This window comes from Anomaloglossus baeobatrachus, chromosome 6, assembly GCF_048569485.1.
Source record: "Anomaloglossus baeobatrachus isolate aAnoBae1 chromosome 6, aAnoBae1.hap1, whole genome shotgun sequence".
NCBI classification, from domain to species: domain Eukaryota; kingdom Metazoa; phylum Chordata; class Amphibia; order Anura; family Aromobatidae; genus Anomaloglossus; species Anomaloglossus baeobatrachus.
This window is the reverse complement of record NC_134358.1, coordinates 288,599,995-288,625,385: the sequence shown is the minus strand read 5'-3', so window position 1 is coordinate 288,625,385 and position 25,391 is coordinate 288,599,995. Positions and strand designations below refer to the sequence as shown.

General features: G+C 45.3%; 1 protein-coding gene across 1 annotated transcript in view; it reads left to right on the top strand.

Annotated features, from left to right (window-relative positions):
• ANKH (ANKH inorganic pyrophosphate transport regulator) overlaps positions 1–25,391 on the top strand; it is a 195,957-nt gene that overhangs the window by 114,766 nt on the left and 55,800 nt on the right. Inside the window, exons 2-4 of the mRNA XM_075314873.1 lie at positions 11,438–11,654; positions 17,322–17,440; positions 21,938–22,021. Coding sequence (XP_075170988.1) covers positions 11,438–11,654; positions 17,322–17,440; positions 21,938–22,021 — 420 coding nt within the window. The remainder of the gene's footprint in view (positions 1–11,437; positions 11,655–17,321; positions 17,441–21,937; positions 22,022–25,391) is intronic.

Sequence of the window (25,391 nt, the reverse complement as noted above, 5' to 3'; positions counted from 1 at the left end):
TTACCTAGAAAGGACTTGTGGTGCTTACCCCATGCTGCTCTGTATAATTCCACCCACACCACTGATTGGCAGCTTTCTACTTATGCACCATTGTACACAGAAAGCTGCCAATCAGTGGTGAGGCTGTGTTATATAGAGCTTAAGAAAAATGAGAACTAAATGGTTTACTAATCCTCTAGTACAGAACTGGGCAACATATAGCCTGTGAGCAACATCTGGTCCTCTGGCTATTTTTGTTTGGCTCGCAGATTGAGCCATATTGCTGAAAACAGTGGACCACAGGAGAGATCATGCCCTCCCCCACCCGAGTCCTGGTATCACCACTATCAGCATCCTGAAGATGCAGATAGCAGTGAATACAGTGGTGAAGGACAGAACCGCCGGCTCCTTTTACCACCAATCCGTGTCTGCAAATGAGACAGCAGATGCAATGATGTCACTACATCACGTCCATTGTGCCCAGGGAAAGGGAGTGGGGGTAGTATGTGTGTATGGATGTATATATACATACACACATATATATATATATATATACACCGTATTTTTCTCGGCCCAAGACCTCATCTGTGCATGTTCCGCCTCCGGCTTATAGATCTCCCAGCTGCGGACTTAAGGATAATGGCGCCTGGAGGTGGGTGGCGTGTGCGCAGATGCGATCTCAACTCATCATTGAGCCGATAACTCAATCTACGCACACACTGACTTTGGGCGCCATTTATTTGAATCCCGCACTGACGACAGATCCAGGATGTTCCTGCCTCACAGCGTCCGCAGCGAGCATCTAGGACATCCACCGCACTGTCTACAGCATCGCCCAACTTCACAACCGCCCCTGTCTCCTGTGACCCTGCTCCATTACAGCTGCCCCCCCCCTCCCCCAGTAAGACACCACTGGATTATAAGACGGACCCCATATATATTTTTTTTTTTACCGTCTGTCCTCTAAACGTGCTGTGCGTCTTATAATCCGTTGTGTCTTCTAAATTGAAAAGTACAGTGTATGTATGTGTGTATATATATATATATATATATATATACAGTGGAACCTTGGTGTAAGAGTAACTTGGTTTGAGAGCGTTTTGAAAGACAAGCAAAGCTTTTTACAAATGTATAACTTGGTTTAAGAGCAATGCTTTGCAAGAAGAGCAAATTCCCACCGTGCACACTTCCTGTTCTGTCCTCTCACCACGCTCTGACCCGCTCTGGAGGTAACTTTCTGTATATATGTACTGTATACAGTATACCATTGTACAGTACAATATATACTATATAGCATGTCTATCAATTTACATTTATGGATACAATATTGTACTTTCTTTCTGCTAACCAGAACAGCATATTGCTTATGCTGTACCTCTCGCACACCAACAATTTTATTGTAAGCTAAAGTGCAGTTTAACTTGCTTTATGTACAGTATTTTGTATTAATGTACTGTAATAATTTTATATGAACACATTACATTATTTTGTATTACTGTAATAAGATTGTATAAATACAGTAAATATTTTTGGGTTGTGGAACGAATTGTCTGAGTTTCAATTATTTTCTATGGGAAAATCAGCTCTGATATAAGAGTAACTTGGTTTAAGAGCAGACTCCCGGAACCAATTATGCTCGTAATCCAAGGTTCCACTATATATATAATATGCGTGTGTGTATGGTATGGGTGTCTTTATGTAGGCGGCTATGTCGGGGCTCATACTATATATAGCGGGCTATTTGAGTATTTCAGTTAATTACCCACCCCTGATGTAGTGATTACCGTATTTTTCCGCTTTATAAGACGCACTTGTTTTTCCCCAAAATTTTGGGGGAAAGTAGGGGGTGCGTCTTATAAACCGAATGTACGGATTATATACTTCAGGGTCCAGGGGAGGTGGGGACCGCTCTGGAGCGGTGCTGAGGGGGCTGGTGGAGGCTGGTAGAGGCTTGTAAAGCTGCGGGAGGGAGCCTTTGATCTCATATAATATGCACAGCCGCTGTCCATCACTGTGGTGCTGAAACCGCACCGCGGCGATGGGCAGGGGGAGCGGTGCATATTATATGTCCCTGCGACTCCCTTTGATCGCACATGCCCCCCTGTGTTAGATATGGCCCCCATGCTGCTGCCCATAGTAAAATAAAAAAAACTCTTTACTTACCTCCTCCTGCGTGTCTCCCCGGTCTCCCTCCTGGTGCTGTGATCATGCAGGCCAAGATTTCACTCTGCTGTGCCGATCACATGACCGGGACTGTGAACCAGGAAATTCAGGCAGGAGCCCGGAGCTCAACCCCAAGGAGGGGGACACAAGGGAGCACAGTGCTGGAGAAGGTAAGGAAAGAGTTTATTTTACTAAAAGCAGGGTGATGTGTGCCAGCCACAGGGGGCCGCGTGTGCCAGCCACAGGGGGCCGCGTGTGCCAGCCACAGGGGGCAGTGTGTGCCAGCCACAGGGGGCATTGTGTGCCAGCCACAGGGGGCCGTGTGTGCCAGCCACAGGGGGCCGTGTGTGCCAGCCACAGGGGGCCGTGTGTGCCAGCCACAGGGGCCGTGTGCCAGCCGTAGGGGCCATGTGCCAGCCACAGGTGGCCGTGTGCCAGCCATAGAGGACGTGTGCCAGCAATAGGGGACATGTATCACTGGGGGACGTGTGCCAGCACAAGGGGGCTATATTCAATATAAGGTGGCCATATCCAGATTAAGGGGCTAATTTTAGGATGGGGGGCTATGAGGGACATATACTCTATATGATTTGTTAGACGGACACTGGCATTATAAGACGGACCCCATTTATTAAAAAAAAATTCTCTATTCCTTCACCAAATTTGGGGGTGCGTCTTATAATTTGGTGCGTCTTATAAAGCAAAAAATACGGTAATCTTATGCTGATAAAACAGTCATTTTATCAAAACTACAGTAAACCCCCAGTAAGCGAAACACGGCTAGTATCAGGATCGCTGTCTCTGTTATAAAGCTCATAGATTATGTGCAAAAACCTGGTGACAGATTCCCTTTAAAGATCTAGAAACATTCTTGTGCATTAGAAGTTGCTCACCTGCTTAATGTGAATATAATACTTTCTCTTTTCTGGGCTGGATGGATATTTTAGTTGCTTTTTGATATTTGTATTTGAGAATTCGGATCCAAAGGGTGTACTGAAAGCAAATTAGACTGTTGCCAGTGTAGTAATTGGCCAGGTAATTCTTCTTTACATGACATATGGGATCATTGTGACCCAATTGATGAGAATGGCTGCTTTCATGTGTCAGCATTTGTGAGCCAAAAAGTAAATGAGTTCAAAACACCATATAAATACAAATACTTCCGTGATACTTTCTCTGAGGGATCGCTCACACCTCATATAACACAGAAGAGTGGTACCCGATGTTTTATCGTATAGCATTCGCTCCTGTGTTATACTGTGGCGCACTGCCAACCTGCGTTTTTTTCATAATAGGTATGAGAAAAGGAGCACAGCGTGCTGCGAGTGACAGCATGTATCAAATCATGCACACACATTTTAGTCTATGGGTGTATGTAAAACATTGGAGTGCACTCAGATATCATTATACCGACACAGACAATGGAGAAGATGGGGAAATTCAGTTCTCCCTCTTCCCGTCACATGTGCTCTGATTAACGCATGCGAGAGAATAGATCACAGTTAATGACACTCCGCTCACGCTCACAGTAGAGACTGATCAGTGTCATTAGCGTAATCGGGCCCATTCTCTCGCATGAGAGAACACACGCTCGTGTGACCCCAGTGTAAGGTTCCACTCCTGGTTTTGGCTGAAACCCATCATGACTGACATACTGCTATGTAAAGTGGCCTTAGGGCAGTTGTAAAGGGTGCCAGGTGGATGAGAAGTGCTCCAGTACTTACAGGTTCCCTTTTGTGCAATGTGATATCATTTTGATATCCCATTCTGTGGTGTCAGATGATAAACTCCCCTCTACTACACCAGTGAATGGCAATGTTACATCCAAATGTTAGAGCCTGTTTGTCACAAACCCTGAAGGGCATCCTGATTCCAGCAAAGTGAATGAGATTCCTGACGTCTCATGCACACGTTGCTTATTTTTTCCTTGCAGATTTCAGTCTGCAGCATGTCAATTCTTTCATCGTTTTTGCTCCAGATTTCACCTATACTAGTGAGTAAGGTAAAATCTTCACCAAAAACACGTTAAAAACGTGGGCATAAAATGTGTGTATTTTACGCTTCATTTTTCCTGCCAAGGGATGCAAAAATGGTGCAGAAATTTCTGGACCAAATTCTTTGTGTGCACATACCCGTACAAATTTGGCAAATCCAACACATACAGCAGGTGAAATAAGTATTGAACACGTCACCAATTTTCTAAGTAAATATATTTCTAAAGGTGCTAGTAACATGAATTTCTCACCAGATGTTGGTAACAACCCATCCAATCCACACAGGCAAAGAAATTAAACCATAGATGTCCATAAATTAAGATATGTGTAATAATGAGAAAGGACACAGGAAAAAAGTATTGAACACATTTACTGAAAGTTATTTAATACTTTGTAAAAAGCATTTGTGGGTGATAACAGCTTCAAGATGCCTCCTGTATGGAGGAACTAGTCCCATGCACTGCTTAGGTGTCATTTTGGCCCATTCTTCCACACAAACACTCTTTAAGGCTCCCTTCACACATCCATGTCTCCGGTACGTGTGACATCCGTTTTCACACATACCGGAGACACGGGCACACGTAAACCCATTAAAATCAATGGGTGTTTTCCCATGGGCCGTGTGTCCATGTGCTGCATATGTGTGTCTGTGTGCTCCACACGTAGACCTGTCCATTTTTATCTGGCAACACGGGTGTCACACAGACCGCACAGATGTGCTCCATGTGACATCAGTGTGACTTGTACCTGTGAAAAACACGTTTCTGTGAAATAAAATGAATTTCTATACTCCCCTTCTCCAGCGCTGCTGTCTCTGCCGCTGCTGCATTGCTTCCGACCCCCACTCATTATGCTCATCGCATATTTACTGCACTGAGGACCGGAAGCAGCAGCACAGGAAATCAGCAGGGCCGAAGACCACAGAGCAGAGACATCAGCACCCCGGACAGCAGTGCCAGGGACAGGGGAGCAGAAAGTTCTTGTCCTCTGCATGTTATCACGGATACCACATGGAGAACACCCATGTGCCGAAATCATGGCACACGGAGGGCCTTACGCACTCAAAACGTGTGTGTTTTTCACGGACATGTGAAAGAGACCTAAATCCTGAAGGTTTTGTGGCCTCGTTCTATGAACTCTAAGCTTTAGTTCCTTCCTTAAATTACATATTGAATTCAGGTTAGGTGATTGGTAGAGCCATTCTAGCAGCTTTATTTTCTGCTATGTTCTTTAGATGCACATATGGATTCTACCCAATGTTAGTAGATTTGATGAGTATTGCTTTTAAAATCTGGGCACAAATCCTCATCAAGCCCTAAAGTGTCACCAAGATGGCATCCGTCTGTGTTTCCTGGGGTTCTCCGGTTTCCTCCCACACTCCAACAACATACTGATAGGGAATTTAGATTGTGAGCCCCAATGGGGTCAACGATGATGATGTGTGAAAAGCGCTGAAAAATTAATAGCACTATATAAGTAATCATTATAAATAAATAATATGTAGTTGGGGATCCATACATCGCATTGGTGATCAGAGTCCATATGATAGAACCACAGACGATTATCGGAAGCACATTCATTATATGCACTTTTCCGCAACCACACATCCGCTAGGAATCAGTATTTTTATTATACAAGATACATGCAGTATATTGCGGGTTGATATAATAAAGTCACTATACTTCTGCCTCCATTCTTGCATTCAACAATCGAAGAACCAAATCAATCATTTTATTCTTTTCTGTAGTCACTTTGTCTAGACTTAATCAATACTGTGTATAATTTATGGCTGACGTGTATTCCCTCCTGTGTTGGTGGGTTTTCTATGTAAAATACTATGTATGTAGGTGGCAGGAAAATGTAGTGTCTGACAAGTTACAAAGTGTATTTATATCCTGCGGGGCAAGAATGCAGAATATGCAGTCACATGCGGCTTGCAATGCTGTGCTGTGCGACACCTAATCAGATTGGGGTGTCTTGATTCCTGTGTCTTTGTGGCTACTTCTTTCAAGTTCTATGAGAGTAGTGAAGTATTACACCGTTCATATCCTCTTTCTTCCTGGAGTACACACACTCGATAAGAGTAGCCACATTCTCACCATAGGTGGCAGAGAAACTCCAACTGGCTCTTGTCAGACATGTATGGCATATACCTCTAATATGCGTCTCAGATGGCAACACTACCTGGTTTAGTCTTAGCATGTACTCCTCAGACCAGAAAAGGGTGTGCACCTCTGGTGAAGGGTCACATAGTTTATTACTGGATGATTAGAAGGGTTTGTCCACTCTTGTCTCGGATGTCTGCAGACTTCTGGAATCCTACAGCACTTGCACACCGTGCGCTGTCAGGATTTCTCCAGTGTCGATGCCAAGTCCAGGTGGGCACGTGACTGCAAGAATATGATTTACTTACATGCATTCATGTGCCAACTAGACATGTGAATTGAGCACGGACGAGCAGGTCTAGTTAGAATGTGGCCGGAAGTAAGCAAATTGCATCAACACCGAAGAATTCTGACTTAGCGTGTTATATGGATTTAGAAGGTTGTAATGACAAAGTGACTGTAGACTTTCAACACAACAACGGACAACAACTTTAATAATAATGTATTTCAAGTTAAAAAATGGCTCTGGAGAACTGTGCTGCCTCCTGACCAATGCAATGAAGAGGTTGTAGCACTTAATTGCTGGGAGCTCTTTGTTCCTCCTAGTTTAACCCACTGTGGAGTGGACATATGTGAGATATGGTATTTGTCTAATGCGTCTCATGGTGCACATTAAATAGGACACAAATATATATACACTAGAAGGTGGCCCGATTCTACGCATCGGGTATTCTAGAATTTACGTATTGTGTAGTTAATGTATGATTTTTGTTATATATATATATATATATATATATATATAGATATTGTGTGTAGTTACCAAGTGTTTGTGTAGGGCGCTGTACATGTTCTGGGTGTTGTCTGGGTGTGGCGGGGGGTGAGAGCGGTGTTGTTTGTGTGTTGCGTTGTGTGTGTTGCGTTGTTTGTGGAGCGCTGTGTGTGTGTTGCGCGGTTTGTGTGGGTGTGGGGTGTGTGTGTGTGTTTTGGTGGGAGGTATGTTTTGTGCAATGTGTGTGTTGTGCGGTATGTGCGTATATTTGTGTGTGCCGCGCTGTTTGTGTGTTGGGTGTTGTGTGTGTGTGCGGCGTAGTCTGTGTGTGTGGGTGTCTGTGTAGGGCGGTGTTTGTGGTTCCCAGTGTGTGTGTGGTGTGTTGTGCAGTGCGTGTGTGGCGGTGTGTGTGTTTTGGGGGAGGTGTGCACCCCCCATCGTGCTCCATCCCCCATGCTGCGCACACGCCATCGTGCAACATCCCCCATGCTGCGCATTCCCCATTGTGCTCCATCCACCATGCTGCGCACTCCCAAACGTGCTCCATCCCCCATGCTGCGCACTCCCAAACGTGCTCCATCCCCCATGCTGCGCACTCCCCATCGTGCTCCATCCCCCATGCTGCGCACTCCCCATCGTGCTCCATCCCCCATGCTGCGCACCCCCATCGTGCTCCAGCCCCCATGCTGCGCACCCCCCCATTGTGCTCCATCTCCCATGCTGCGCATTCCCCATCGTGCTCCATCTCCCATGCTGCGCACTCCCCATCGTGCTCTATCCCCCAAGCTGCGCACTCCCAAACGTGCTCCATCCCCCATGCTGCGCACCCCCAATCGTGCTCCATCCCCCATGCCGCGCACCCCCCATCGTGCTCCATCCCCCATGCTGCGCACTCCCCATTGTGCTCCATCCCCCATGCTGCGCATTCCCCATCGTGCTCCATCCCCCATGCTGCGCATTCCCCATCGTGCTCCACAGTCACACATCAGACAGTAAACACGCACACATCTGATCGCATACACTCACACACACACACCCCACTTCTCCCTGTGCCCATCGGTGGGCGGTCCCAGCAGCTGTGCTGCACGCCATGCTCCTCTGCCGACACTCACAGATCCGATCGCATACACTCACACACACACACTCCCACATCAGAACACACTCACACACATCCGATCGCATACACTCACACTGACGATATCGCACATACGCGCTGACACAATCGCAACATCTGGAGATATCACATGCTTCCGGCCATGTGATCCTCCGGCAGGTCCTGGAAGGTCACTGCACAGTATCGCCGCCGAGAAGCAAGCGATATCACGGGATGTTGTGAGTATGTGGATGCGATCTGATGTGTGTATGAGGTGTGTGTGAGAGTGAGTGTGATCTGATGTGTGTGTGTCTGTTCTTATGTATGTGCATGTGTGTGTGTGTGTGTGTTCCGCCGCTGCAGGACCTTGATGCGCTCACCTCGGGGCGAGAGGCCATTCCGTATGGGGGGCGGAGCCTGGGCGAGCGGCCAATCCGTGCGGGGGGGGGGGGCGGAGCCGAGCGGCCAATCCGTGCGGGGGGAGGAGGCGAGCGGCCAATCCGTGAGGCCGAGCGGCCAATCCGTGCGGGGGGGCTGGGCCATGGCGAATCCGTGAAGCCGAGCGGCCAATCCGTGCGGGGGGGCGGGGCCATGGCGAGCCCAGCGGCCAATCCGCTGTTTGTCACCGTAAGGACATGGCCAATCCGTGCGGGGGGGGCTGACCCAAGGCGAGCAGCCAATCCGTGCGGGGGGGAGGAGCCGTGGCGAGACGAGCGGCCAATCAATGCGGGGGGGCGGGGCCAGGGCGAGGCCAGCGGCCAATCCGCTGTTTGTCACCGTAAGGACATGTCACGGTAAGGACACAATTTTGGAGCAAGACAGACAGACAGACAGACAGAATAAGGCAGACAGACAGCAAGACAGACAGAATAAGGCAATTATATATATAGATTTGCAAAATATAAATATTCACACAAAGCATAATTAGTCTAAAGGACAGTAATTTACCAATCTTCCATCACCCCATCAGCTGTTGGAGATATTTCAGTTGCTGACCGAAACGTCCTGTGTTATGGGCCATTAAAGAAAGACAAACCTGAAGAAAAATGGAATACTGCCTTCTGATTTTTTTGAATATATTGAAAGGACGGTAGGATGCTGTTTGCGAAGGATTTTTGCACCCGACTATAATCTCTCGGTGCTGCTCTGAAAAATGTGTGTATATATATATATACCAATGACGCTGAATATTATGGCAAGCCACGAGCTTGTTTTGGCTATACATATATATTCATGTAACATCAGGTTGTCAATCGTTCAGTGTGACACCAAAGTGTTGATCCTTTGGTGCGATATTAGAATGTTGGTCATGGAATGACATTAGAATATGTTGGCGCATTGATCATCTGATATGATATTAGTGTACCAGTCATTTCCCATTGGAACGCTGATCATTCAGTATATTAGAAATTGCAGTACAACACTGTATATTGGAATAGGCTTTCTCCTTCTTATCAATGTAGGCAACTTAAGTTAATGGACTCATTTTGCCAGCTTGTGGGGTGTAGTATTAAATTTATATATCTCGAAAATGTGCAGGCTACAAATGCTAACACACTGCACCATCACATAGAAACATTTCTGGTGCACTTTACATGGCTCATTTCCGTAACTTAAACGATCGCAAATTGACTATATTCAAGACGCTTTTTTTTTGCTCCTGGCTCTTTACACAGGCTGCCGAAGAATTATGGAGACAGAACAATGGCTAGTATGCTTGCTTTGTCCCCATATCATATAGTATCATGTCATCAACAGCATAGAGCCTGTGTTACCGGCTGAAATATTGCCGGAAACAATGATTTTTCTTCTGGCGTGCTGATCCAATAAATTAATGTTTTGTTCATTTGTTGGGGAATTGCGGATATGTTCAAATCTTGACATTCTCATTTATAGCTACAAATGATTGTCTGCAGTGCTGTTATTTTTAAATAGGACTGCTACACATTATTATGTCACCTATTGTGGAGTAATAGTGTCCCCTATTTTGACCCCATTCATTAATAATATTCCTTATCCTCCCTATATAGTAATAATGTTCCCCATTGGCCCACTACGGTAATAATATTCTCCAGCTGGCCCCAATATAATGTTCCCCATTCTGCCCTATATAGTAATAATATCCCCATTGGCCCAATACAGTAATGATGTTCTTCATTCTGCCCTATACAGTTATAGTGTTCCCTAATTGGCCCAATACAGTAATAATGTTCTATATTCTTCCCTGCATAGTTATAGTGTCCCCCAATTGGCCTAATACAGTAATAATGTTCTTCATTCTGCCCTGCATAGTTATAGTGTCCTCCAATTGGCTCAATACAGTAATAATGTTCCACAGCAGGTCTCTAAACAGCAATAATGTTCGTCATTCTTCCCTATATAGTAATAATGTCCCCCAATTGTCCCAATACAGTAATAATATTCCCCAACTCTCCCTAATACAGCACTAATGTTCCCCATACTGCCCTATATAGTAATAATGTCCCTCAACTGGCCCAATACAGTGATAATATTCCCCCGCTGGCCCCAATAGAGTAATAATGTTCTTCATTCTGCCCTATATAGTAATAATGTCCCCCAACTGGCCCAATACAGTAATAATATTCCCCAACTCTCCCTAATACAGCAATAATGTTCCCCATACTGCCCTATATAGTAATAATGTCCCCCAACTGGCCCAATACAGTGATAATATTCCCCCGCTGGCCCCAATAGAGTAATAATGTTCTTCATTCTGCCCTTTATAGTAATAATGTCCCCCAACTGGCCCAATACAGTAATAATATTCCCTAGCTGGCACCAATACAGTAATAATATTCCCCAGCTAGCCCCAGTCTGCCCTTTATAGTAATAATATCCCCCAATTGGCATCCAGTTGAAAATAGTGCTGACACTGGTTGCCACCTCACCCTTTCAAGGGCCAAATTGTTGTTGCTCTTGCTTGTGACCCTTTTGCAGATTTAAGCCCTGGGCAATTGCCCACGTTGCCCCACCATAAATTGCTGGTCCTAGGTAAAAGTAAGGTGCTAGTCATAATGAACTGGTTCTTGCAGGAACAAGCATACTGAGAAATGGTAAAGAGATTGACCAGATGTTGAGAATGACCCAAGTTTAGGAAATAGTATGATTAATTCTATGCATCACCCTATGCATTACTATACTGTATATATATAATGTAAGTCGGCAGACCTCTTGCATTTCATTTATATGGAATGCTTGCTGGACCATATGCCATTTGTATCCCATTTGGACATTTTTTTCTTTTGGATTTAGCTTTTTCAAGTCCTACTGTATATATAGTTTGTTTCTAATGTTTGCTTTGCTATTTTCACAGGCTTTAAATCGAGGAATAGCAGCCGTTAAAGAAGATGCCATTGAGATGCTTGCCAGCTATGGCCTGGCATATTCCCTAATGAAGTTCTTTACCGGTCCTATGAGTGACTTCAAGAATGTAGGGCTTGTGTTTGTCAACAGCAAGAGGGACCGAACAAAAGCGGTGCTATGTATGGTGGTAGCCGGCATTGTGGCCGCGGTCTTCCACACCCTCATAGGTACGTACATACACTACTTTTTTTTTTGCTTATTATAAATATAGAAAAAAAAATACATGTTAATGTCATGTCATTAATTTTTTTAAAAAGGATCTTTAACTATATTATGTAATTTAGACGGAGCACTTCCTCCAACCTTTGTTGTTGATTGGAGAAGTTTTTATTTCTTTTTTTCTATACCACTCCGTTCCAAATTTGTGTTCCCCAATGATATAGGGCACCCAATATACAAATTGCTCCAGCTCTCCAATTCCAAGAAATAGCAAATCTGGTCTCAGGAACACACTGAGTTTGGCTGCAGTTGTCATTTTTTCTTTAACAGTTTGGCTTTTTCCCCTTTACACAACAGCAAAAAACACGTTACACCCCCATAAATTGCTGCACATCCTCTAGTAAATAGAAACTGCTTTATAAAAGGCGACCTAATACAATTAGCAACTAAAAACAATTAAAAATACAGGAGGCTCTATATTTTCAACCCCAAAAATATTTTTCTTTGGTGCTTCATTGGGAGACATGGAAACAATGGGCAATGTGCTGCCACCGTGAGGCTGACACTAAGAATACATCGGCTCCTCCCCAACAACCTACACCTGGCCAGATGACTCCTGGCTATTCACTTTAACTTAGTCTTCGATCCACATTTTTGTAAAACTCTTTCCTTTGCATCGATGGATGCAAGTCATAGCAGAAGGGTACTACAAGTCCCTTGTTCCCAAGTCCCAGAAGTTCTTGTTCTTCCTTCTGCAATACTGTTATTAGGTTTTCCACACCCAGGACTGCTTAGGACATCCCATGGTTTCTTTGTCTAATGAAGCATCGGAGAAAAGAGGATTGTTGGTACTTGCTGTAAAATCCCTTTCTTGTAGTCTTCATTGAGGGCACAGCACCTTCCTTTGGGTGGTCTTGGTTTTTTTAGTCCTACTACCTTGACACTAGCTAAATAACTGGGTGTCAGCTGCCCATGTGTAGGCTGTTGAGAAGAAGCCAACATTTTTTTTAAGATGTATTCTTAGCGTCAGCCTCCATGTGCTGCATGTTACGCATGGTTTCCTTCAATAAAGGCTACGAGGAAGAGATTTTATGGTGAGTACCAAAAATCCTCTTTTTCTCTTTGATTCCAGAAACCTCCACACACATATAGTCAACATGCCAATATATATATATATATATATATATATATATATATATATCTATATATATAATTGCCTTATTCTGTCTGTCTGTCTGTCTGTCTTGCTCCAAAATTGTGTCCTTACGGTGACACAAAGCTGATTGGCCGCTGGGCTCGCCATGGCCCAGCCCCCCCGCATGGATTGGCCGCCCTCCCAGGCTGCGCCCCCACACGGATTGGCCGGCCACTTGCCCAGGCTCCGCCCCCCCACAGATTGGCCTCTCGCCCCGGCACCCTGCAGGCATTGGCAACTCGGCCACGCCCCGCCCCCCTCACGCAATGCACGCTAGCTCTGGCCCTGCCCCCCCACGCATTCCCCGAACAGACACGGTCACGGAGCCACGACTCCTGGGTGAGTACTGTACCCCCGAGAGCCCACATCAGCGTACGCCGCCAACCCAGCCGACACATACCCTCGCATTGCTGGGGCTGGCCGGCGTATGCTGGTGTGGGCTCCCGTGCGAGCGGGGGACGAGATACGCTGGTAACCATGGTAGCATAGTTACCAGCGCATCAAGGTACTGCAGCGGCGGAACATACATAACAACACACACACACACATTCACACACACACACATCAGATCACACTCACTCTCACACACACCTCACACACACATCACATCGCATCCACACACTCACAACATCCTGGGATATCGCTTGCTTCTCGGCGGCGATACTGTGCAGTGAGCTTCCAGGACCTGCCGGAGGATCACATGGCCAGAAGCATGTGGTATCTCCGGATGTTGTGAGTGTGAGCGCGTATGTGTAATATCGTCAATGTGTGTGTGCGTGAGTGTATGCGATCGGGTGTGTGTGAGTGTATGCGATCGTGTGTGTGTGTGTGTGTGAGTGAGTGTATGCGATCGGGTCTGTGAGTGTCAGCAGAGGAGCACGGCGTGCTGGAGGAGGCTGGAGGAGAGAGGCTGATCCTGGGGAAGGCTGGGATGGGGAAGCTGGGAGGGGGGAGGCTGAGAGAAGAGAGGCTGATGCTGGGGGAGGCTGAGGCTGGGGTAGGCTGGGAGGAGAGAGGCTGATGCTGGGGACCGAAAAGGCTGATGCTGGGACGAGAGAGGCTGATGCTGGGAGGAGAGAGGCTGATGCTGGGGGAGGCTGAGGCTGGGGTAGGCTGGGAGGAGAGAGGCTGATGCTGGGAGGAGAGAGGCTGAGGCTGGGGGAGGCTGAGGCTGGGGGAGGCTGAGGCTGGGGTAGGCTGGGAGGAGAGAGGCTGATGCTGGGGACAGAAAAGGCTGATGCTGGGAGGAGAGAGGCTGATGCTGGGGGAGGCTGAGGCTGGGGTAGGCTGGGAGGAGAGAGGCTGATGCTGGGAGGAGAGAGGCTGATGCTGGGAGGAGAGAGGCTGATGCTGGGGGAGGCTGAGGCTGGGGTAGGCTGGGAGGAGAGAGGCTGATGCTAGGGACAGAAAAGGCTGGTGCTGGGAGGAGAGAGGCTGATGCTGGGGACAGAGAGGCTGATGCTGGGAGGAGAGAGGCTGATGCTGGGGACAGGGAGGCTGATGCTGGGGACAGAGAGGCTGATGCTGCGGGTAGAGAGGCTGATGCTGGGAGGAGAGAGGCTGATGCTGCGGGCAGAGAGGCTGATGCTGCGGGTAGAGAGGCTGATGCTGGTGCAGCATGGGGGATGGAGCACGTTTGGGAGTGCGCAGCATGGGGGATGGAGCACGTTTGGGAGTGCGCAGCATGGCGGATGGAGCATGTTTGGGAGTGCGCAGCATGGCGGATGGAGCACGTTTGGGAGTGCGCAGCATGGCGGATGGAGCACGTTTGGGAGTGCGCAGCATGGCGGATGGACCACGTTTGGAAGTGCGCAGCATGGCGGATGGAGCACGTTTGGGAGTGCGCAGCATGGCGGATGGAGCACGTTTGGGAGTGCGCAGCATGGCGGATGGAGCACGTTTGGGAGTGCGCAGCATGGCGGATGGACCACGTTTGGGAGTGCGCAGCATGGCGGATGGAGCACGTTTGGGAGTGCGCAGCATGGCGGATGGAGCACGTTTGGGAGTGCGCAGCATGGCGGATGGACCACGTTTGGAAGTGCGCAGCATGGCGGATGGAGCACGTTTGAGAGTGCGCAGCATGGCGGATGGAGCACGTTTGGAAGTGCGCAGCATGGCGGATGGAGCACGTTTGAGAGTGCGCAGCATGGCGGATGGAGCACGTTTGGGAGTGCGCAGCATGGCGGATGGAGCACGTTTGGGAGTGCGCAGCATGGGGGATGCAGCACGTTTGGGAGTGCGGAGTATGGCGGATGGAGCACGTTTGGGAGTGCGCAGCATGGCGGATGGACCACGTTTGGGAGTGCGCAGCATGGTGGATGGAGCACGTTTGGGAGTGCGCAGCATGGCGGATGGAGCACGTTTGGGAGTGCGCAGCATGGGAGATGGAGCACGATGGGGGGTGCGCAGCATAGGGGATGGAGCACGATGGGGAGTGCGCTGCATGGGGGATGGAGCACGATGGGGAGTGCACACCTCCCCCCAACACACACACACACACATACGCGCGCGCGCGCACTGCACATCACACCACACACACACACACACACTGGGAACCACAAACAACTGCCCTACACAGACACCCACACACACAGACAACACTGCACACACACAACACCCAACACACAAACACCGCGGCACACACAAATATACGCACATACCGCACAACACACACATTGCACAAAACATACCTCCCCCCAAAACACACCACACACACACAAACCGTGCAACACACACACACACACACAACACTACAGACACACAGCGCTCCACAAACAACGCAACACACGCAACACACATACAACACCGCTCTCACCCCCCGCCACACCCAGACAATACCCAGAACATGTACAGCCCCTACACAAACACTTGGTAACTACACACAACAACATATATATATATATATATATATATATATATATATATTAATATATATATATAACAAAAATCATACATGAACTACACAATACGTAAATTCTAGAATACCCGATGCGTAGAATCGGGCCACCTTCTAATATATATATATATATATAAATAAAATGCTGTATATATATCACTACTAAAATAGTAACAGGAAAAAAATATATTTCTGTATCTCCACTTTCTGGGACCCATATCCTCTTTTAGTTTTCCATTGTTGGAGCTCTGTGAGGGCTCGTCTGTAGGTTAGCATTGCATTTTTGGGCATGTGTGACAACCGATAATGGCATTTCTGGTCTTCTGATTTTTTTATTCTTAATGTATGGCCTAAATGATTTCATATGTTTATAGACTGGACTTTTTTTAACAATGTTATTTTTTTTGAATAATCTATTTTTTAAGGTTGATTAAACATTTACATATTTTATAAAAAACTGTTTTTTCTTAATTTGTCCTTATTTTTTTCGTACCCCTAGGCGACTTGAACCTGTGATCATTGGATTGCTCACTGATATACAATAATTGCAGGATGTAGTAAAATCATGCTTCTCTTATGAATCTCTTTTTCTGGTAGCCCCATAGAAAATGAATGCCATGCGACCTGCCACTCCATTTTGCACAGGGAATAAAAGTGCCCCTGTCAGGATAAAATTGCTCGTTCTGCCGATCTGTGCAGATCCCAATAATAAGATGGGGGCGAACTTCCAGAGCATGTGGGATGGGGGAATGGAGAGTGTGTGACCCTTTAGACCTGGTGCAGATGTTCGTTTTGTCTGGAGGTGACAGTGTGCTGTGTGCACACAGTTTTAATTCCCCTATATACCTGCAGCAAGTGGCAGTGATTCCAAGCATGCGATTTGCATATGTGTGGTCAGATGCTGAGTCAAAGCCACTTCCCTCATTGTGCTATTGAGTGAAGCGGCTTAGACTCTATTTGGCATGTGACCTCACACTGCTGGGGATCCTGACAGTGTCCTCATTGCACACTGTGCATTTTGATAAAATGCGAAAAATTGTCGAGTCCGGAAAACTAAGGACACTACACTACTTTTCGTACAGGGGCTATCTCATAGTTATAAATGGGTACATTTACAAAGTGCTTATAAAAGAAAGCAACAGCAATTTACCTTTTATTAAACTTTTTTAATTCTATTGTTTACTGCTTGTTGCCTAGGTTACTGGCCAACCTCTGCATATATCTGAGATTGCAAGTGCTGCTCAGGAACTGGATATGGCCACGTTCATTGCCATTGCGCTCCTCCATAAAGATAAAACATCCACTGCTTGTGTGAAAGCACATGGTTTGGTCCAGCGGCACGTTCATGCTGCTGGTCTGTACTGAAATCACCACACTGCACGCAAACTAGAAGCTGGGTGGCAGTGGAGCAGTGCGCGTCTGGAGACCTAGTGTGAGAATAGCCTTTAAGATGCTGAATTCTCCCTACTAGAAAGTGTGACCAAACTTTTTTCCTGAGATCTATATAATAGCTGTTTTTTTTTCCAGTGGTCCCATACTATTTATACATAGAAACTGCATATGTTCTTTTCTATTCCATCACAGCCTATAGCGACCTGGGATATTATATCATTAACAAGCTTCACCATGTGGATGAGTCTGTGGGGAATAAAACACGGAAGGCCTTCCTGTACCTGGCAGCGTTCCCCTTTATGGACGCCATGGTGAGCTATGTTGTATACTATTATTATTATTATTTATTATTATAGCGCCATTTATTCCATGGCGCTTTACAAGTGAAAGAGGGTATACGTACAACAATCATTAACAGTACAAAACAGACTGGTATAGGAGGAGAGAGGACCCTGCCCGCGAGGGCTCACAGTCTACAGGGGATGGGTGATGGTACAATAGGTGAGGACAGTGTTGGTTGCGCAGTGGTCTACTGGACTGAGGGCTATTGTAGGTTGTAGGCTTGGTGGAAGAGGTAGGTCTTGAGGTTCCTCTTGAAGCTTTCCACGGTAGGTGAGTCTGATGTGCTGAGGTAGAGCATTCCAGAGTATGGGGGATGCACGGGAGAAATCTTGTACGCGATTGTGGGAAGAGGAGATAAGAGAGGAGCAGAGAAGGAGATCTTGTGAGGATCTGAGGTTGCGAGCAGGTAGGTACTGGGAGACTAGGTCACAGATGTAGGGGGGAGATAGGTTGTGCATGGCTTTGTATGTCATTGTTAATGTTTTGAACTGGAGTCATTGGGCGATGGGAAGCCAGTGAAGGGATTGGCAGAGTGGTGAGGCTGGGGAATAGCGAGGGGAGAGGTGGATTTAGCGATATGTGTGCATGCCCTAGGAACACTTCCTGAGGACTTGTGCTGCATGTACAGGCCCAGGAGGGGGAAGCAGGAAGCACCCATGTGGAGGAGCATCGGGACACCGGGTAGTGTGGTGAGTGTTGGCCGTGGTAATGAGTAAGCACACCACCCTGTGGGGAGGGGAGCAAGGGGTGCAGAGACGCCAGTGCAACAGTTAGTTTTACACTATATTGCCAAATTTTGGTGGTCGTTCCTGCCAGTTATGGAGTTCACCAGACAGCTGTGTAAAATCAAGACCACGGCCTTTAAAGGGAACCTGTCACGTTCCAAAGCCTCCAAAATTGCAGCATTGAGATCTACTGCTATAATCCAGTAATAAAATCATAGCCTACAGTGCCTTGCAAAAGTATTCAGCCCCCTTGAATTTTTCAACCTTTTCCCACATTTCAGGCTTCAAACATAGAGATAAAAAAATTAAATTTTATGGTGAAGAATCAACAACAAGTGGGATACAATTGTGAAGTTGAACAAAATGTATTGCTTATTTTAAACTTTTATAAAAAATAATAAACTGAAAATTGGTGCGTGCAATATTATTTGGCCCCTTTAAGTTAATACTTTGTAGCGCCACCTTTTGCTGCGATTACACCTGCAAGTCACTTGGGGTATGTCTCTATCAGTTTTGCATATCGAGAGACTGAAAATCTTGCCCATTCTTCCTTTGCAAACAGCTGGAGCTGAGTGAGGTTGGATGGAGAGCGTTTGTGAACAGCAGTTTTCAGCTCTTTCCACAGATTCTCGATTGGATTCAGGTCTGGACTTTGACTTGGCCATTCTAAAACCTACATACGTTTATTTGTGAACCATTCCATTGTAGATTTTGCTTTATGTTTTGGATCATTGTCTTGTTAAAAGATAAATCTCCGTCCCAGTCTCAGGTCTTTTGCAGACTCCAATAGGTTTTCTTCAAGAATGGTCCTGTATTTGGCTCCATCCATCTTCCCATCAATTTTAACCATCTTCCCTGTCCCTGCTGAAGAAAAGCAGGCCCAAACCATGATTCTACCACCATCATGTTTGACAGTGGGGATGGTGTGTTCAGGGTGATGAGCTATGTTGCTTTTACACCAAACATATCGCTTGGCATTGTGCCCAAATAGTTCGATTTTGGTTTCATCTGACCAGAGCACCTTCTTCCACATGTTTGGTGTGTCTCCTAGGTGGCTTGTGGCAAACTTTAAACAACACTTTTTATGGATATCTTTGAGAAATGGCTTTCTCCTTGCCACTCTTCCATAAAGGCCAGATTTGTGCAGTGTACGACTGATTGTTGTCCTCTGGACAGTCTCTCCCACCTCAGCTGTAGATCTCTGCAGTTTATCCAGAGTGATCATGGGCCTCTTGGCTGCATCTCTGATCAGTCTTCTCCTTGCTTGAGATGAAATTTTTGAGGGATGGCCGGATCTTGGTAGATTTGCAGTGGTATGATACTCCTTCCATTTCAATATGATCGCTTGCACAGTGCTTCTTGGGATGTTTAAAGTTGTGGAAATCTTTTTGTAACGAAATCCGTCTTTGAACTTCTCCACAACAGTATCACGGACCTGACTGTTGTGTTCCTTGGTCTTCATGCTGCTCTCTGTGCTTTAAACAGAACACTGAGACTATCACAGAGCAGGTGCATTTATACGGAGACTTGATTACACACAGGTGGCTTATATTTATCATCAGTCATTTAGGACAACATTGGATCATTCAGAGATCCTCAATGAACTTCTGGAGTGAGTTTGCTACACTGAAAGTAAAGGTGATGAATAATATTGCACGTCCCAATTTTCAGTTTATTCTTTTTTACAAAAGTGTAAAATAAGCAATACATTTCGTTCAACTTCACAATTGCTGTTGATTCTTCACCATAACATTAAAATTTTTATCTTTAGGTTTGAATCCTGAAATGTGGGAAAAGGTTGAAAAATTCAAGGGGCCCGAATACTTTCGCAAGGCACTGTAGATGTAGAAAAGTTACCATATTCATATCTCTGCTAAAATATATTTTATGAAGAGGAAAAAACTGGAAAACAAAAGGCGCAATAGGGTCTTATCCTTCAACAAAACCAGAGTAGAAATAAGCTAAGCACGCTCACCTGTTAAGGTTGTGAGAAAGTCACAACACCCAAAGCAAACTCAATAAACAGGCTTCTTCAGTCCTCTGAGATATCCAATGTAGACTGGAGGAGCAGAAGGAGGTATTACTGCACTGCCCGTGACAGGAAAAATACAAAAAAAACCCATTTTTTTGTATAATAAGAGGAGTGATTTTATTTCTACGCGTTTCAGGAGTCTGAACCCCCTTCTTCAGAAAAGGAATCACAGTGATGCACATCAAAAAACATTTTTTTAATGTGCATCAGTGATTCCTTTCCTGAAGAAGGGGACTCAGACTCCTGAAACGCGTAGAAATAAAATCACTCCTCTTATTATACAAAAAATTTTTTTTTCTATTTTTCCTGTCATGGGCAGCGCAGTAATACCTCCTTCTGCTCCTCCAGTCTACATATGAAATATATTTTATTGCTGTCCCAAAAATATGTAAATTATCTGTGACAAAACACTTAAAAATATCCTGGTTAGCCTTTTTGTTAGGCCTCCTTCATTTTTCTGGGTAAAACATACAGAACCAGTGTCATCAGCATTTTGGATCAGTGTTTTTCTGGTATGGATAAAGAAAGTATGAAATTACAAAGCTTCTCCTATACTTTGCAACATTAAACATGCACAGTACACTTCTGAAGCCATCCGTGTGCTTTATGTGTTTTTCACCAACCTATAGACTTGTATTGGCCCTCGTCATCCGTGCTGCCGTAAATAGAGACATGTAAAAACACAGATATGTGAATAGCTCCATAGGGTATAATGGGTATGTGTGTTATCAGTGAAAAATCAGATGTCACACATACTGTAAACACAGACATGTGAAGGAGACCTTAAAGCTGCGAAATAAGCCCAATTCTATATTAACTCCCATAGTTCTGAAATAGGATGTTCAAAAAGCTAGTATAGGTGTGATGGTCAGAAGTCCACCTACTTTTATCCATATAGTATGTATAAGTTTGCATTAAAATAAAACTGGGCTCACACAGTGTTTTTAGAGGCAAGTGAATAGATGTGTACATAAAACAGGGGAAATAAGTATTAAACCTGTCACTAATTTTCTAAGTAAATATATTTATTGCTATTGACATGAATTTCTCACCAGATGTCGGTAACAACCCATCCAATCCACAAAGGCGAAAAATTAGCCTATAGATGTCCATAAATTAAAGCAGTAGAAGGAGAACCGGGCACCACCACTCCCAATAATAAATCGCTATTAGTTCACTCCTGATTCAGCAGATGTCGAGTGCACCATCCACTGTGAAAAGACAGTCCACAGCAGGCCATTTTGCACTTACTGTGCTTCAACGGGTCCTATAGTATATAGTGTTGTCTTATAGGACCCGTTGAAGCACAGTAAGTGTGAAATGGCCTGCCGTTGCCCGACGTTGTTTGCTTTTCCTCACCTTCCCCATCCACTTGTACCCATTCCTCATATGGAATACAAAAATTTAATCAGAGTCTCTGTGAGTGCAGCCCTCTTTCTGTCCTCCTTTTTTGATGTCCATAAATTAAAGCACCACTCCAGCATTTTTTGTGTGCTTTAAATCTATCTATCTATCTATCTATCTATCTTTTTTTTGAAAAATGGTTTCATAGTGTAAGGGCACTTGCCCCATTTATAGATGAATATATTGTGTATAGAATATCTGTGTCCTAATAAAACAAAGTATAGAAGGTGTTACCTGATGTATTGTACATTATTGTACATTATTATATACATTTATAATTCACTGATCTTTTTTTTTTCTTGAAGGCCTGGACACATGCTGGCATTTTACTGAAGCACAAATACAGCTTTTTAGTTGGATGTGCCTCCATCTCTGATGTCATAGCACAGGTGTGTATGTTACGTTGAGCTCATCTCTGATGCCATATGCCAGATAGACATGTTCTTTTGAGCTCCTTTTTGTTTTAGCAATTGTCAACCAAAATGTAGAATTTCTCTGTAATGTTCGGGCATGAGTGATTGCTAGGCCTCTTTCACACGTCCGTGTCTCCGGTTCGTGTTTGGTCCTTTTCCTCACGTACCGGAGACACGGGCACATGTAGACCCATTAAAATCAATGGGTCTGCGCTCACGTGCGTGTTCTGCCATGGACCGTGTGTACGTGTGGAGCATACGTGTGTCCGTGTGCTGCACACGTCAACATGTCCGTTTTTCTTCGGCATCACGGGTGTCACATTGAACGCAAACGGACCACACGGAGGTATTCCATGTGACACACGTCGGAGAAAACACACGTGTTTGAGAAAATAAAAAAAAAAACTTTAGTCACCTTCTCCAGCCCTCCTGTCTCTGCTGCTGCTGTCACTTGCTTCCGACTGCCGCGCATTATGCTCATTGCATATTCACTTCACTGCGGCCGGAAGCTGCAGCATCGGGGAGTCGGCAGGACCAGAGACCGAAGATCAGCATCACGGACAGCGACGCCAGGGACAGGTGAGCAGAAAGTTCCCGTTCTCCGTGTGTTATCACGGAAAATACACGGAGAACACATGTGTGCCATAAACACGGCTCACTGAGGGCAAAACACACCTCTGATAGATATACAGCAATTGGTAATATTAAAATTTAACTTTTAATTCTATTTCTTAAAAAGACTCAAAGTCTAAAAATTATCACCCGTGAATCAGTGACCACACAAAAAAACGGACACAAGCAGGTAGAAGATAGGTCAAATATCCAATACCCTCATAATCAAGGGTTAATGTATTTGCATGAATATACCCAATCTTTTTACCTCAGGTTGCTTTTTATCATCTAGCATGAGCAGCCAAAGTATGCTCAATAGCCCTCCTTATTCTCTTCTTGGGAAGAGAATAAGGAGGGCTATTGAGCATACTTTGGCTGTTTCATTGGGCTGAATTGATAATATATATCATGCCCTACTAAGGTAATATTTTCTTCTGTCGGAGCAGTTGGGTGAGATATGAGACCCTGCTCATGCTAGATGATAAAAAGCAACCTGAGGTAAAAAGATTGGGTATATTCATGCAAATACATTAACCCTTGATTATGAGGGTATTGGATATTTGACCTATCTTCTACCTGCTTGTGTCCGTTTTTTTGTGTGGCCACTGATTCACGGGTGATAATTTTTAGACTTTGAGTCTTTTTAAGAAATAGAATTAAAAGTTAAATTTTAATATTACCAATTGCTGTATATCTATCTATCTCTGGTAATAAATAATAATATCAAAACACACCTCTGACACGTCCATGAAAAACGTGCGTGGTTTTTCACGCACGTGTGAAAGAGGCCTTATATTGATCTTTTTATGATATCATTGCACAGATAAATATGCGTTATTAAGGTGATATCTGGTGCCGTTAGACAGATGAGAAAACTTTACTTAGATAATCTCAGATTGCAGTCAAGAATGTTAATTCCTTATGTCATACAGAGTAAAGGTACTGTCACACATAACGAGATTGCTAGCGAGATCGCAGCTGAGTCACCGTTTGGTGACGCAGTTGCGATCCCGTTAGCGATCTCGTTATGTGTGACACCTACCAGCGATCAGGCCCCTGCTGTGAGATCTCTAGTCGTTGCAGAATGGTCCAGGCCATTTTCTTCAAAGGCGATGTCCTGCTGGGCAGGACACATTGCTGTGTTTGACACTGTGTAACAGGATCACAGTGACTGCTGAGATCGTTATACAGGTCGCTACTGCGATCTGTATTGTTCTGCATCGCTGGTAAGATCTGACTGTGTGACATCTCACCTGCGACCTCCCAGCGACTTACCTGCGATCCCTATCAGGTTTTCGGGATCGCAGGTAAGTCGTTATGTGTGAAGGTACCTTAACTGTCCGAGACTTATCTAAATCGTGTGGGTGTAAATAAGGAAAAACAGCATGTCTGAACGTTATATTATAGGTATCTTGCATAGGTATCTTGCATTGGAAGCAGTTTTGGCCTTAATAATCTCTACATCTAATTGTGTGATATCTTTGAAATTATCTCCAGTATGGGAAGAGACTAGCTGAAATGTGTCCCATTCACTGCACACATACAGAAAAGGAGAACATGCTCCCCTGTCCTTTTAGCCCACATTCAGAAGCAGCAGCACAGAGGACATTGTACCTCAGTAGTGAGTAGTGTAGCTGAAAATCCAGCACTGGGTTCAGATTAACACTGAAAGCAGCAGAAGCATCTGCTCTACTCTATTCACTTTATCCTTGTAGACAAATGTGAACTGTTTTCTGAATTTAAGGGGCCCTTTGCACACTACGACATCGCAGATGCGATGTCGGTGGGGTCAAATCGAAAGTGACGCACATCCGGCGTCGCTCTCGACATCGTAGTGTGTAAATCGTTTTAACTACGATTACTGAGCGCAAAAGCATCAGTATCGTATGATCGGTGTAGTGTCGGTCATTTTCATTATTTTGGCTGCAGCGACGGTCCAATGTTGTTCCTCGTTCCTGCGGCAGCACACATCGCTGTATATGAAGTCGCAGGAGCGAGGAACATCTCCTACCTGCATCCCGTCTGCAATGCGGAAGGAAAGAGGTTGGCGGGATGTTTACGTCCCGCTCATCTCCGCCCCTCCGCTTCTATTGGCCGCCTGCCATGTGATGTCGCTGTGACGCCACACGACCCGCCCCCTTAGAAAGGAGGTGGTTCGCCGGCCAGAGCGACATCGCAGGGCAGGTAAGTGCATGTGAAGCTGCCGTAGCGATAATGTTCGCTGCGGCAGCTATCACAAGATATCGCAACGGGGGGGCAAGGACTATCGCGCTTGGAATCGCAGCATCGGCTTGCGATGTCGTAGTGTGCAAAGGGCCCCTTAGTCTTTTTACACAATCAGACCATGACTGGAAAATCTGATGTAATTTATCATTGTCTCGTTATGAAAACTAGTTTCTCAGTAAAGGATATATTACTTGTGTTAACATCTCCCACACATCTCATATTTTACTCAGGGAGCCAAAAACAGTTTTATCGTACTACTAATTCAACCAAAGTACAAATGTGCATGCGTGTCAGACAAAATTACATTGACGACTTGTGAATTAATCAGATCTGTATGAATTGTAGTACATCAGTCACAAAAGTAAAGATTTTATTAGTTTCTTGATTAGATTGCGCTAAACAATTACAAATTACTCATTATTTTCAATCTGAAACCAAAAAAGGGTCACTTTTTGAATATAAGGAATCTGTCAGCAGGATTTCAGCCCCATAAATTATACATGTAGCT